Here is a 16,061-nt window from a genome sequence, read left to right as displayed (position 1 = left end):
TCTGCCCATAACCTCAATCAGACTTTAGTTTTTGGGGGCTGGCCTGACACCATGAAACAGTGGTATAAAAATAAGCTTCAAAGAGCTTGTGCCTGGGAGAAATGTTCTCAAGGGACTCTGAGTTCAGGCCTGGACTTTTCCAATGCTTCCATTTGAAGTCCTAAGGGCGTGGGGAGGGTTACACAAGCAGAGGGTGCAGACTGAATCCTCTGCAGATAAGGGTGGGAATAACAAGTTACACTTCCTGAGTGCTTACAAGCCAGCTCTTCCTTTCTTTTCCTCATTTGCAATTTTTTTTGGCCACACCACGTGGCACGTGGGATTGAATCCGCGCCCCCTTCAGTAGAAGGGCAGAGTCTTAACCACTGGACATCTAGGGATGTTCCTCCCCCGGATCTTCACGTCCATCAACTTGGTTCATCATCCCTACAACCTTTGAAATCTTTACTCTGACCAGCTCCATTTCCCAGGTGAGAAACTGAGTGAGAGGTTAACAGCAATTTGCTCGATGTCATACGCTAGAAAGTGATGGAGCTGCTACCTAGCTGGGAGCCATTACAGCTTGGTGTCAGTAATATGCCTTGAAAGAAAGTGAAAGTGAAGTCGCTCAGTCGTGTCCGACTCTCTGCGACCCAGTGGACTGTAGCCTACCAGGCTCCTCCGTCCATGGGATTCTTCAGGCAAGAATACAGGAGTGGGTTGCCATTTCCTTCTCCAGGGATCTTCCTGACCCAGGGATCGAACCCAGGTCTCCCGCATTGCAGGCAGACGCTTTAACCTCCAAGATGCCTTAACTTTGCTTAAACGGATCAGAAGACTGCTCCCGCCTGGCACAGATCGTCAGGTAAAGCAGCTGACTCCTATTAAACTTCTTTTGAGATAAGGAATTACTCTGTGGAGAAGGGTGTGTGAGTCAAAGGTGAGCTCCCAGTGTGCGCGAGATGTCGACAGTCAATTCTTAGGTGGTCCAAGCTAAGAACTGGTCACCCTCCTGGATCAGAGGCATAAAGGCCGCCAGGTCAGAAGGATCACGGCCAAAGCCGGCCGCCAGCCACGTGGCCGAGCCTGCTAGCTGAGCGGCGGTCCGCGGAGGCGCGGCCCGAAGGGGTGGAGCTAGGGCGCCGGGACGCGCCAGCTCTACGAAGTGCGCCTGCGCACGGGGTGGCCCGAGCGCGCCAGCGGCGTTAAAGGCGGCTCCCCGCCCTGCTGGCCGCGCCAGTCTCCGCAGTGCGCAGGCCCGGAGCTCACTTCTTGTCATTCGGCGCCGCGTGCGGGCTTGTGGCTCCGTAGCAGTAGCGGCGGCGGCGGCGGCGGCGGCTGGTCTCCGGCAGGATGAGCGGCTTCAGCAGCGAGGAGCGCGCGGCGCCCTTCACCCTCGAGTACCGAGTCTTTCTCAGTGAGTGTCGGAGGCCCACCGCCCTTCCCTGCCAGCCCGCCCATTCATTCCCGGGCCTCGCTTCGGCTCCCGCTCCAGCAGCTGCGGCCCGCGCTCGGCTCGTTGTCCCGGGCGCCGGTCGGCCTCTCCTCCTCCGGTCCCGGGGAATTGGGCGGCGGATCTGGGAGGGCCTCGCCCTCATTTCACACGTCCCGCTCGCGCGTCGGACGGCGTGAATAGGCGTTCCCGTTTCACACGCCCGATTGGACCTGAACCTGCGCCAGGCTAATTTTGCAGGTGTCCGGCTTAGGCAGTGTCTGATGGGAAAAGGAAACCACTGAGCCACCCTAAATAAGGTGTCTTGGGGTAAGCTAATCCCCGTAAGAGGATTATTCAATTCGGAGGAACGGCGTGGGGGAGAGGAGGTGATGGTGGTGACATCCTAAGACCTTAATTCCTCCTCTGTAGCTCAGGTTGTGGGGACCTGGAGGGGTCAAGTCCAGGCTCACGTCCTACAGACGGGGAAGCTGAGGCCCCGATCAGGAGCGGTCAGTAGAGGACTGGACCGGTCCCTCTGAGGTCCCAGTGGCGCTTCTGTCTCCCTGACGCTTGGTTTCCCGTAGCCCTGATGCTGGAAAGATGCCTTATTAAACAGAAAGCTGTTCTCCTCCCGTCAAACAGGTGACGTCAGTCGGGCAAGCATGAGTAAGAAAGTGCCAAATTTTGGCCCCTGGGCCGGGGGATCGCGTCTAAGGGGTACCCACCCAAAATCTGCATTTAAAAGCTGCAGGCTCCGCTTTCCTTTAGCCTCCTAGGTGGGGGAAAGCTATCTGTTGTTTGTCTTTATCTTCTTACCACCCGCCCCCCCCACCCTTCCAAGATTATTAGAGAGAACGGAGGCGTTTCTGTTTGAACTGCTTCACTATTTTGTTCCAAAGGAAATGGGCAGGTGCCCTGAGTTCTATGAATTCCTGGTATGAAGAGCAGTGAAGAGACGGGAAGAGGGGATACATGGCTAATACTGAAAGTACAGAGCTCCTAGCCTAAAGTAGCCTGGTGTTAGGGGAAAAGGAAAGTGAGCTGTTCATTTACACAACTAGTTGAAGTTTAGACTGCCATTTAAAATCCAAAAAAATGTGGGACCTCCCACACCCATTTTATGAATTTCAGGAATCAGCAACAAGGGCAGTGCAGAAACCTTTGACAAATAATTCACTGAGCAGTTTTTCTGCAGTTAGTGTTGGCTCCAGAATTTCTCTGCAGGAGGGACTTAGAGAAGTGACTCTAGTTTGAAGGTTCGGGGATGATTAGGGTAATTGTTTTCAAGTTACAGTTTACAGAAGAAAAACAATTTTTACTCAGATTATGCATAGGTAGTGAGTACTATATAATTTTAATTAAAAAATTATAGACTTCTTAGCATCCTTCTTTAATAGGAGAAGTTTTTACCTCTATAATGTTAATTTGCCAATCTTTTTAAAACTGATAGTGGGTTGGATCACAAGTCACTGTTGACTCTGAAGGGTCATTGGGGGTTGTCACTGCTCAATTTTTCCTATTCCACCTTGATTTTTAATCATGAAGGAATGCAATGTGGACTAAGCCTTAGGTTTCCTAAAGAATAGTGAGGAAGTTTTAGAAGTACTTTTTTGATATGGTAGCTAGTTCTCTAGAATACAGAAATTGCCTGTTAAAGTGTTGTTACAACTAGATTATCCTTAAGAAAAATTATAATCTCAGATGGCTCTGTCTCCCTGGAAACACCACTTAAAGCAACATGGTTTATAATTTGACAAATTGGTCCCCTCCCTTCTCCCTGAACCCATGTATGTCATTAGCTGTGTTAACTGATGAAAGATCAAACAATTTGCTTGCCTTTTGTATACCAGACATTGCAGACAGGCTCTGGGGTACCCAGGTTTATAAAGCTGTCCCCACCCTCACCAGAGAGGTTAGTACCTTTTAGACCCCTAAGGAACAAGTAGAATGAAAACCTAACCTGGTCTTGGAGCAGTCAAGTATAAAATCAGTTTCTCTGGGGTGGGAATAAAATCTGGTGAGTGGTGTTGATTATGGGGAGGAGAGGGTATGTGGGATATCTCTGTACCTTTTTCTCAATTTTATTGTAAATCTAAACATTCTCTTAAAGTCTTGAAAAATGTGTACTTCATGCATCTGGAAATGTAGTTAACGAATAAAAGTAATAATATTTTCTAATTGATTTTGCAGAAAATGAAAAAGGACAATATATCTCTCCATTTCATGATATTCCAATTTATGCAGATAAGGTAAGACCTCATTCTTTGACCATAGTCTCTTTGCTCAGCTCAGTTAGTTTGACATGGGGATTTTCTTATATGTCTTAACAAGTGCTTAAAATGCCTCATTGTGCTATGAGTTAAAGGTGCATTGACTAAAAAGGAGACTGTCTTCGATTCCGATTTTTTGGTTAGAAGAAGCAGCTATAATTTGGAGAAGAAGTAGAGGAACAGAAACAAATGTATTAAACCTGCCTGGGTTTTAAAAAAGAAAAACCACCAGAATTACTGGTAACTCTTTTAGTTTTTATTTTCATTTTTGCCTTTTTATATTTCCTAATCTTTTTGCAAAGAACGTGTATTATTTGTGCAAATTTAAATAGTTTTTTTTTAAAGCCATTGCTTGTTTTATGCTCCCTCCCAATAGGAAAAGTTTATCCTATACATATTTAGGAACTGACACAAGGACAAATATCTGATTCTTTTTATACCTTTAAAGTTTTTTTTTTTTATTCAGCCAGGAAATTTGACCCACAGTGAGTGCAAATCGTTTAGATGTTATTACATAATACCTGTGAATATCACATTCCAGTGTTTGTCTAGAATAATAAAGATGAAATCTTATCCTTATGTGTGCTGAGTCTTACTTTTTTTCTATGCTGGACTATCAGAAATAGATAAGTTCATTGTACTTCTATCGGGAAGATTGCTACAGTTCTGTCCTGACTGCTGGCAGAAAATCTAATCTTGTGTGTTGCTTCTGAGTAGCCTGCCTGAGCTGGGCTCTAACTGGAGGCATTGGAGCAAACAGCTCAAGGCCAATTATGTGGTATAGTTACAGGAGAGACCTCTAATTGGCATGTGTTCTCTGATGGGATTCTCCAAGCTGTACTTATTTAGAACCTTTTAATTTGTTACATTTGATTTCCTGGGAGTTGATATGAACTGCAGAATCCTTCTTTCCTCTTGAATTGGCATCGTTTGGTTGACTTGGCATCATTTGGTTGGCTTGAATTGTCTTGTATAATTAGTAATCAAAGTACTTTGCAGTTACATTTCAGACCATTTTGAATAATCAAGAAGTATAAAATGATGACCCTAAGTTTATTGGTACCTTGTCATACAGATGTAGTAAGGAAGGAAACCATTTTCTTGACATATAGCTGGGTTTGTGTGTGTGTGTGTGTGTGTGTGTGTGTGTGTGTGTGTTCATAGCATCTTAGCCTATTTGGGTTGCTGTAACAAAATACCTAGATTGGGTAGCTTATGAAGAGCAGAAATTTGTTGCTTGCAGTTCTGAAGGCTGGGAGGCTGAGATCAGGGTGCCAGCATGGCTGGGCAAGGGCCCTTTTCTGGTCACAGAGTTCTAGCTGTTTATGTGGTGGAAGGAGCTGGGGGTCTCCCCGGAGCCTCTTTTATAAGGCACTGATCCCATTCACGAGGATTCCACCCTTATGTCTTAAGCATTTCCCAAAGGTCTCACCTACTGTACCATCACTTTTGAGGGTTAAGATTCCAACATACAAGTTTTGGAGGGACAGAAACATTTAGCCCATAGCTGTAAGTTGTTGGACAATATTCTTGCCTAGGACCAGAAAAATCATAGCAGTTATGGTGCCTAATCTTGTTGCTGCTACAAGTTATCCCAAAATAGGAACTGAGATTACCTTTTGATGTTGTGTAAAACATCTTCACTCTGGTTGCCCTGCAACTTGTTGATGTCTTACACTGGACTGGTTGTATGTATAATCTGGGATTATGCAAGTGAAGAGTCCACCTTTGTACCATCCTGGTGGTGGTGGTGGTGTAGTTGCTAAGTCACATCTGACTCTTGCAACCCTGTGGGCTGTATGTAGCCCACCAGGCTCCCCGTCCATGGGATTTCTCAGGCAGGAATACTGGAGTGGTTTGGTATTTCCTCCTCCAAGGGATCTTCCCCACCCAGAGATTGAACCTCATCTCCTGCATTGCAGGTGGTCTCCTGCAGTGCAGGGGATTCTATATCTCTGAGCCAGCAGGGAAGCCCTTTGTACTATCCTGGGCTGGCTCAAAAGCACAAGTTCTTGCAATGACAGTGGATTTCACCAGTGGTCCAGACCTCAGTGAACTCAAGACTCCTGCCTTAGAGGCAGGAAAGAGTCTTTTCTTTTTGTTTGTTTTTAAGGAAGTTTAGTCTATACAAAACATGGGTGTGGTACACATAACTTATTTTGGATTCTAGCCTAAATAAAAGATCTGATTAATTCCATTGGTTACAGAAGAGTGTGATTTGGCAGGGAGGGGGGCGGAATTCAGTATGATTAAGTTTATGTAAATACATTTCTGTGTGGGTACACATAGACTTTAATGTGCCCTGCAGTTTGAGGGATGATAATGAGGGAATGTGCCTTTAACACAACTCATCTCTATAAGGAAAAAATGCCCAAAGGCTTGTATTCTACTCCACTTCAGGACCTTTCAATGTAGATAGAATTTGGGAATTCTGGGGTGGTCCAGTGCTTAAGACTCCTGCTTCTATAGAGACTATAGGAGGCATGGGTTTGATCCCTGGTTGGGGAAGTAAGATTCTGCATGCTATATGGCAAGGCAAAAAAAAAAAAAAAAATGTGGACAGTAAGTATTTGATTTCTTATTATGTGTCATTAAATAATTGATCCAGCCAGTTCTGGAAATCTTTGTGACTCGGAGACCCTACTTGGTTATTTCCAAATCCACTGGGTGAAAGTGAAAGAGAGACTTACTGGATATTTAATTGTAGGGATATCCTTTGCTCTGGGTCTATTTTGGGATCAAATATAAAAACATGTGTAGCTCAAAGTGTATTCTGACTTAAAACTTATGAGATAACAGAAAATTTAAGTATCCAGAACATAATCAGGATAAATGGTGTGAAGCACTGGGTAGATTAAAAAGCTTTATCAAAATCTTAAAGTGCTCAAGTATCATGAGTTGATGTTCTGATTTTAGAAGTTTGGTATCTTCTATTCCATATCTTAAACTTCTATGTTAAATATCAGTTATAACCATATAGGCTTCTGTAATGTTTTTCAGGTGACTGTTGGGAGAATATGTAAATATGGAACTTTTCACCTATAAAAAAAGCCAAGCGTCTAGTCAAATGGGTGGTTGCTCTAGAAATTGAACAGGATATTTTCTGCAGTTGTGTACCATTTTTAACTTTTTAAAGATACTGTCTTACTATACCTGAAATTTCTAGAGGAGATATGCCACCCAAGTGGATGCTTTTTAGATTATTGTTGACCCTTGAGCAATGTGGGGGTAAGGCCCCTACTGGCTTATGATTTACAGTTGGCCCCCTGTATTCCTCCCTATCTGGGGATTCAATTGACAGATCATATAGTTCTGTAGTATTTACTATTGAAAAACATCCACATATAAGTGAACCTACACAGTTCAAACCCAAAGTGTTGTTCCAAGGGTCAGTGGTACTCACTTCCTTACAGGGTTTGCCTTGTTTTGAATTTTCTGTTTGTTTTTATGTTCAGTTTTATAAATGAAACTTTAAAGAATGTCACTAAATTAATAATTTAAATACTGTTCCTCTTCTCCAACATTATATGTATATAGACTAGTTGGAGTTTTGTGTTTCCCAAACCAAAGTTTGAACTGGGAACATAGATGAAAAATGATAACAATTAAAACTTAATTGGCATGCCGTAACTGAGAATAAATTTCCTATTTTTTTCCCCCTCAGATGAGCTTTAAGATGGCTAAATTTAAAAAACAGATATCCTGACCATAATCTCTGGCTTATCAATTTTGTCAAAAAGGTAGAGTTTTTAAAACAAACTTGAAACAGACTCATATAAAGAGAACAAACTCGTGGTTGCCTGAACAGGGATGAGGGAAATAGTTATGGGAGATTGAGGTACAATCTTCCAGTTATAAAATAAGTTATGGGGATGTAGTACAGCATGGGGAATATAGTCAATAATATTGTGATCACTTTTGTATGGTGACAGATGACAACTAGTCTTATCATGGTGATGATTTTATAATGTATATAAATGTCAAATCACCATGCGGTACTCCTGAAACTCGTATATTTTAAGTCCATTATATGTCAATCAAAAAAATAAGTAAAAAGACAAAATTTTTTGGATGATTTGACTAAAAAGTTGTGATGATTAAATATGCATGTAATGTGCATTCATAATGCGTGGCTTATACAGTCTCAATAGACAATAACAAAAAAACACACAAAAAACCCCCACAATAGGATGATGATGTTAACCACAATGACTGGTTCTGTCTGAAGCCTTTCAGAGCTCTATTGTAGAAAGATCACTGAACTGGGAGTAAGAAACCTTGGTTTTAGTCGTGGTTTTGCCACTAACTAGCTCGGTCATATTGAGCAAGTTGCTTCACCTCTGAGCACTGTTGGTCTTAGCAGGTGTTTTAGATTACATTTAGCACTATGCTAAAGCCCTTATGTGGATTATCTCCTTTAGCCGACATTCCAATCTCCAAGCTGGGTTCTTTCATTAACTTAGTTGTCCAGGATTACCAACCAGCATTCATAAGCATCAGTGGCAGGATGCAAACCCAGGTATTAGAACCTGTCCTGTTAACCATTGAGCCACACTGGCTCAAGTGAGAATGGGTGGTGGATTTTCCTCTGTGTTTTTTGGTATTTTCCAGATTTTCTACAGTTGATATCTCTTTGATATTTATAAAGAAAAAAGGGGGGGAGACAGAAAAAAAAGACTTCAGCTTTCTGTCTCTATGAATTCAGCTTCTCTAGATACCTCATCTGAGTGGAATCATAATTTGTCTTTTTGTGACTGGCTTATTTCACTTAGCATAACGTCCTCAGGGCTCATCCCTGTAGTGACATGTGTCAGCATTTCTTTCCTTTTTAAGGCTGAATGGTATTCTGTTGTATGTACATACCACATTTTGCCTATCCATTCTTCCCTTGGCGGACACTTGGATGCTTCTGCATTTTAGCTATTATGAACGATGCTGCCACGAACATGGGTGCACAGGTCTCTTCAAGACCTGCTTTCAGTTCTGGGGGTGCAGCGGTATATACCCAGAAGTGAAATTGCTGGATCATATGGTAATTCTATTTTTAATTTTTTGAGGAGCCACCATACTGTTTTCCACAGTGGCTATACCATTTTACATTCCTATCAACAGTGCATAAGAGTTCCAAATACAATGCATAATGTTTTAACAGAAAAAGTGTTGTTTTTTCCTCCAGTAGCAGTAGAGTGATTGGTTGAATTTCTCATATCAGTTGCCCTGAAAATCCTGAGTATCATCGTGTACCTCGTGGCAGCTCCCTGAACTGTAGACATGGTGTCTAGGAGAAACGAACTGTCCTTTACTAGTAGTTCCTTCTAAAGAATAAGAACATCCCCCCTTTTTAAATATCAAGATAATTGAAAAACACCCTCTTTTGATAATAATCAATGGGGAAAGTAGTGACTGAAAGTTATTACGCATTCATTGCTTTAAAAAAAGATACAGTAATCACTACAGTAGCTACCTACACTTGAAAATACGCTAAACATTCATTTTACATCGTCCCTCACCTAGATGTGTGGACTTCAGGCTATAGCCTGAGGCCTGTAAGCTAAGTGATATGTTCAGAAATCCGAACTCTTAGGGAGTTGAAAAAGATTGAAATATGTTCACTGTTTGTATCTGGCACAAAATAGCGGTGCTCAATACATATCTGTTGATGAAAAATGAATGAATGGTCTCTGAGGCTTCTTGCAGGATACTCCTTGCTATTTTTGGCTCAGCTAATTTCTAAAAAGTACCAAACTTTCAGGCTTTCAGAGTTCTTCTGTTTTCAGTAGTTTTTTCCTGAAAGATGTTCTGTTTCCTGTAATGTTGTTTCTTTCTCTTTCTCTTTCTTTTCTTCTACATTCGTAATAGTTTATGTAGGTTTGTAATGTTAGCTAATGTGGTTTTTGAGGATCTCTATGTATTTATCATTTAGTAAAGCATTCAATGTATTTTCCAAACTTTGAATCAGTGATTTTTATTCACTCCGTTTTTTTAACTTAAGGCGTTTTATTCATTTGTTGATATTTTATTTTAAAAGACTTGCCAGTATCCCAGACTTAGAACAAACTTCTGGTCTCCAGGAAGTAAGAATGAGGGGAGGAGATAGTTAGGGAGTTTGGGATCGACATGTACACACTGCTATATTTAAAATGGATAATCAACAAGGTCATACTGTATAGCATAGGGAACTCTGCTCAATGTTAGGTGGCAGCCTGGATGGGAGGTCAGTTTGGAGGAAAATGGATAAATTTGTACGTATGGCTGAGTCTCTTTGCTGTCCACCTGAAACTATCACAATATTGTTAATCAGATATACTTTAATACAAAATAACGTTTAAAAAAAAGCCAGTTTCCTTGGTGTTCTGGTCTCAGGTGATCTTTTCATGTAGTAACAGCTCCATCTTGCGGATCTTAAGGGTATTACTACTGTACGCTTTTAAGTTCTGACTTGTTTGCGATGTGCAGATCTTTCATTTTGACACCTGAGGTGTAGATGTGGTGCTAGCTACTAGATGCTTCCAATGAGTAGAATGACATGTAATCACATATTGAGTCTGAGGTTTCCTACCCATGAATAATGTGTTACTTTTTCTAAACCACACAGTTATGACTTCAGGGATAGAGCAGTTTTCTGAGTCCTGGATTTAAATAATGTCTCCATTTTGGCAGCTTCCGTGGTAACTCAACTGGTAAAAAAAATCAGCTTGCAATGCAGGAGACCCTGGTTTGATCCCTGGGTTGGGAAGATCCCCTGGAGGAGGGCATGGCGACCCACTCCAGTATTATGGCCTGGAGAATCCCCATGGACAGAGGAGCCAGGCGGGCTGCAGTCCATGGGTTTGCAAAGAGTTGGATGTGACTGAGCGAGTAAGCACAGCATAGCACCATTCTTTGGGTTTTTTATGTCGGAAGGCTTGGAGCAGAAACTGAGGAATACTGTAGTCTCCCTTAGTTTGACCAAGAACTTAAATAAGTGACAGAAGTTTTAACCTTTTGAATATAAATCTGTGTAGCTTTCTGCTTAGCCAAAGTAGCAGCAAGGTAATTACTGTCTGGAAATCTTTGGCTTATTTCATGTACTGATTGTATCAGTCCCTGTTTTTTGATGCAAAGTAGCAAAGAAGTAATTCTAATAAGTATGTCAGTAAGTGATTTTCATTTTAAATCATTGTTTAAAATATGCATTTTTTAAAAGTAATGGCAGATTTGGCATCATGTGTACCCTTTTATAGAAGTTTTAAACTGAAAAACTGCATTTAAAATTTTATTCCTTGGTAAAAAAGAATTTTATGATTATTTAAAGCATAGTTTTATTTAGAGACTCTATTTCAAGGTGCTACTTGACTCTGGTGTACAAAGGAGGTAACAAAATGTGATTTTTCTTTAATTGGGTTTTTAGACAGTAAGCATCTGAGATTTTTTAAAAAAATAAATCATTCAATTTCAAATAGTCAATTTAAGGCTGTAAACTTATTACAGTAGAACTGTCATTGGTTAAAACATTTTTGGAGCATAGTATTTTATCTTCATAGTATTTTATATACAGAATACTATTAAAATACTTCATAGTATTTTATATACAGAATATACATAATATTATATACCAAATATACATAGTATTTTATATACAGAATACAATAAAATAGTTCATAGTATTTTATATACAGAAGAGCCATATAAAAAAGATCTTCATGACCCAGATAACCACAATGGTGTGATCACTTACCTAGAGCCAGACATCCTGGAATGCAAAGTCAAGTGGGCCTTAGGAAGCATCACTACAAACAAAGCTAGTGGAGGTGATGAATTTCAGTTGAACTATTTAAAATCCTAAAAGATGATGCTGTTAACGGGCTGCACTCAATATACCAGCAAATTTGGAAAACTCAGCAGTGGCCACAGGACTGGAAAAGGTCAGTTTTCATTCCAATCCCAAAGAAAGTCAATGCCAAAGAATGCTCAAACTACTGCACAATTGTGCTCATCTCACACACTAGCAAAGTAATGCTCAAAATTCTCCAAGACAGGCTTCAACAGTATGTTAACTGTAACTTCCAGATGTTCAAGCTGCATTTAGAAAAGGCAGAGGAACCAGAGATCAAATTGCCAACATCTGTCGGATCATCAAAAAAGCAAGAGAGTTCCAGAAAAACATCTACTTCTACTTTTTTGACTATGCCTAATCCTTTGACTGTGGATCACAACTGGAAAATTCTGAAAGAGATGGGAATACTAGACCACCTGACCTGCCTCCTGAGAAATCTGTATGCAGGTCAAGAAGCAACAGTTAGAACTGGACATGGAACAACAGACTGGTTCAAAATTGGGAAAGGAGTATGTCAAGGCTGTATATTGTCACTCTGCTTATTTAACATATATACAGAGTATATCACACTAAATGCCAGGCTGGGTGAATCACAAGCTGGAATCAAGATTGCCAGGAGAAATATCAATAACCTCAGATATGCAGATGACACCACCCTTATGGCAGAAAGCAAAGAACTAAAGAGCCTCTTGATGAAAGTGAAAGAGGAGAGTGAAACAGTTGGCTTAAAGCTCAATATTCAGAAAACTAAGATCATGGCATCTGGTCCCGTCACTTCATGGCAAATAGATGGGGAAACAGTGAGAGACTTTATTTTTTGGGGCTCCAAAATCACTGCAGATGGTGACTGCAGCCCTGAAATTAAAAGATGCTTGCTCCTTGGAAGAAAAGCTATGACCAACCTAGCTAGCTTATTAAAAAGCAGAGACATTACTTTGCCAACAAAGGTCAAAGCTATGGTTTTTCCAGTAGTCATGTATGGATGTGAGAGTTGGCCTATAAAGAAAGCTGAGCACTGAAGAATTGATGCTTTTGAACTGTGGCATTGGAGAAGACTCTTGAGTCGCTTGGACTGCAAGGAGATCCAACCAGTCAATCCTAAAGGAAGTCAGTCCTGAATATTCACTGGAAGGACTGGTGCTGAAGCTGAAACTCCAGTACTTTGGCCACCTGATGCAAAGAACTGACTCATTGGAAAAGACCCTGATGCTGGCAAAGATTGAAGGTAGGAGGAGAAGGGGATGACAGAGGATGAGATGATTGGATGGCATCATCAACTCGATGGACATGAGTTTGAGCAAGCTCCCGGATTTGGTGATGGACAGGGAAGCCTGGAGTGCTGCAGTCCATGGGATCTGAAAGAGTTGGACACAACTGAACAACTGCACTGAACTGATTTTATCTTCAGTGTCCAGCTTCTTGTCTTTTTGAGGAGTACCTGATTTTTTAAAAGGGGCTTCCCTTGTGGCTCAGCTGGTAAAGAATCCGCCTGTAGTGTGGGAGTCCTGGGTTTGATCCCTGGGTTGGGAAGATCTCCTGGAGAAGGGAAAGGTTAACCACTCCAGTTCTGGCCTGGGGGATTCCATGGACAGTACAGTCAATGGGGTCGCAAAGAGTCGGACATGACTGAGCGACTTTCAGTGATTTTTAAAAAAGACAAGAAGTTTGACACTGAAAGTAAAATAACTGTGTTCCAAAAATATTTTAACCATACCTGATTTTTATTTTTTTATTTTTTTTATACCTGATTTTTAAAAGGGCTTTTCTCTCTGGTGGCTCAGATGGTGAAGAATCTGCCTGCCATGCAGGAGACCTGAGTTCGATCCCTGGGTTGGGAAAATCCCCTGGGCAAGGGAATGGCAACACGCTCCAGTATTCTTGCCTGGAGAATCCCATGGACAGAGCATCCTGACGAGCTACAGTCCATGGGGTCACAAAGAGTCGGACGTGACTGAGCAACTAACATTTCACTTTGTATTTTATCTCCAGTGCCAAACTTCTTGTCTTTTGAGGAGTACCTGATTTTTAAAATCAGCCAAATTGGGGCTTCCCTGGTGGCTCAGTGGTAAAGAATCTGCCTGCCAATGCAGGAGACATGGGTTTGATTCGTGGCCCAGGAAGATCCCACATGCTGAGGAGCAGCTAAGCCCGTGCACCACAGCGTCTGAGCCTGTAGTCCAGAGCCCAGGAGCCACCATTACTGAGCCCATGTGCCTAGAGCCCGTGCTCTGCAAAAGGAGAAGCCGGAGCACCACAGCTAGAGAGTAGCTCCCACTCACTGCAACTAGAGAAAAAGCCCTTGCAGCAATGCAGACCCAGCACAGCCAAAAATAAATAAAATTATTTTTAAAAACATAAAAACAGCAAAATTGGGAGAATAATGTGGGTAATCAAGCTGATTGATTTTGTCTGTTCTGATTTGGGGTTTGTCTTATAAACCGCCTGTTAAGATAGAAGCTCCAAAAACCTTTTGAGTAATTGCGCTGTCTCTGGAGGAAATGCGTAGCTTTTGGAGATGGTTGCTTTGAAGATGGCCCTCCTCAGAGATATAAGTTCTGCTATGTTTAAAACTGTGTTCTTTATAGGAGCATTCTTTCCACTGAAGTAAGAGGACAGATGAGCCCCAGTGACCCTCTGCCCTTTTCTGTGTTTCAGGAAGTGTTTCACATGGTGGTTGAAGTGCCACGCTGGTCAAATGCAAAAATGGAGGTATGTTTCACCTTTGCTCGTCAGATAGAGGATATCAGTTTTGACGTGGTCACACCGATTTGCTCAAGGGTTAAACAGCTAAAGTCCAAGGTTGTCGTCTTTCTAGTCCCAATTGGTTTTCCATTTGTATCTCCCCTTGCCTGCCTGTCTTCCTTCTGTGCCCCAGCTAAACTCAACCATTTACTGTGTGCAAATATGCTACACTTTTTCCTTTCCCACGCCTTTGCTTCTGGCACTCCCCAAACCAAGAATCACCTTTTTCTCTTCTGTCTTCTTCTCTTTAATTCCTTTGTTGACTCCTCCATGTAGTCAACAGGCTTGCTTCAGTCAGCCCAGCCATAAAAATAATTTTATTGGAATTTCTGTCACATTGTATTAATTTATTCTGATGACACCTAATAAATTTGGCTTTCTGTTGTGGATATCCATAATATTTGCTATCACCTAAGCTTTTTGACAGTAATAAAACTTCACATGTATTAGACAAATATTTGAATAATTCTAAATGCTTTAAAGGAAAGCCGAAGTTAGATATTTTCTCAAATGTTAGGATTTATTCTAGCTGATAATTTACTTTTTGCTTTCTGGAATTCAGAAAAAAGTAAATGTTCTTTTTCCCATCTTGTTCATTCCTGTGTACCTTAAATAAATTTTCCACTTACAGGCTGATTATGATGAAACTTTTATTTTAAATTATGAAAGTGTTCAGGGTAAAAATATGTCATGAAAGTGGAACTAGGGGATGCCTATTTCATAATTCCTTAAATCCCTATTTGAATAGTATTTCACATACAAATATACAATGATTTGAAATTTTTTGTTTCAGATTGCTACAAAGGACCCTTTAAACCCAATTAAGCAAGATGTGAAGAAAGGAAAACTCCGTTATGTTGCAAATCTGTTCCCTTATAAAGGATATATCTGGAACTACGGTGCCATCCCTCAGGTCTGTCTCTATGCAGTTGTGAGAAATGTATTTTTCAGCTTAGCTTACAAAAATTTAACCTACTACTTAAATAAAAGACTTAAATACCTACAAAAAGTTTTTCCTATAGTAGATTATAAATTATATGGGGGTAATTAGCTCATTTTAATACTTCCTTAAATAACTTATTTTCAAGATAAACTAAAAGGTAATTATTTCACATTTGAAAGTTTGTTCTTCTCTGAAATATCTATTTTTTTTTTTAACATGGACTGGTTATAAACTACACAAATTCTTTCATTACAGGTTGAGTAGCAGATCTATTGAGAAACTAGAGCTTAAAAGCACTGATTTTTTTGCACCACCTAGAAGAGGGTACAAATCCTAAGTCTGCCACTTTCTAGATTTTCTAACTTCCTTCTGCCTCTTCCTTCCTGAGATGGTAATATTCCCCCTTGAAATATTCCTAGTGCATAGCTCATGTGGCTGTTTGAGGAATCAAGCACTTAGAACGTGGCACATCTAAGTTCTCACAGCTGTTGACTTTTATCTCTATCATCCAGATTTCTCCTTCTTTGTGGTAAAGTAATAATGGAGTTCTGTTTTCCTAAACTGTCACCCCTTTGACGTGAGGGGATATCTGCATTGTTTACCAATTTACCCCTAGCACAATAGCAGTGTGTATAGGCTCTTATTTCATATTTGAATAAAGAATCACTAGAATTCAGTATACATTACTGAATGTATACTGAATTCTGGTTTGATTAAACCAATGCTGTGACACTTAAGATTTCTAAATATTCAATTTATTTTCTTCCTGCTGATAAGTTTGTTTTTATTAACCATTAAGTCTACTAAGTGGAATCTACTGTGAAACAACCTGAAAGTTACTAAAACATAGGGCAAACCCATCTATCTTGTGAAGTG

At 40.9% G+C, this 16,061-nt stretch overlaps 1 protein-coding gene and 1 long non-coding RNA gene across 2 annotated transcripts in view; both read left to right on the top strand.

Moving 5' to 3' along the window:
* Positions 1–1,194: 1,194 nt before the first annotated feature.
* PPA1 (inorganic pyrophosphatase 1) overlaps positions 1,195–16,061 on the top strand; it is a 32,179-nt gene continuing 17,312 nt past the window's right edge. Inside the window, exons 1-4 of the mRNA XM_061161713.1 lie at positions 1,195–1,396; positions 3,605–3,663; positions 14,156–14,209; positions 15,036–15,155. Coding sequence (XP_061017696.1) covers positions 1,333–1,396; positions 3,605–3,663; positions 14,156–14,209; positions 15,036–15,155 — 297 coding nt within the window. The 5' untranslated portion in view covers positions 1,195–1,332. The remainder of the gene's footprint in view (positions 1,397–3,604; positions 3,664–14,155; positions 14,210–15,035; positions 15,156–16,061) is intronic.
* Positions 1,406–2,056, top strand: LOC133070068 (uncharacterized). Its single transcript, XR_009696068.1, has 2 exons — positions 1,406–1,741; positions 1,844–2,056. It is a non-coding gene; the product is annotated as an uncharacterized LOC133070068 (long non-coding RNA).

This window comes from Dama dama, chromosome 15, assembly GCF_033118175.1.
Source record: "Dama dama isolate Ldn47 chromosome 15, ASM3311817v1, whole genome shotgun sequence".
NCBI lineage: Eukaryota > Metazoa > Chordata > Mammalia > Artiodactyla > Cervidae > Dama > Dama dama.
Note: the sequence above shows the minus strand (reverse complement) of the source record. Positions and strands in the feature narration are given on the sequence as shown.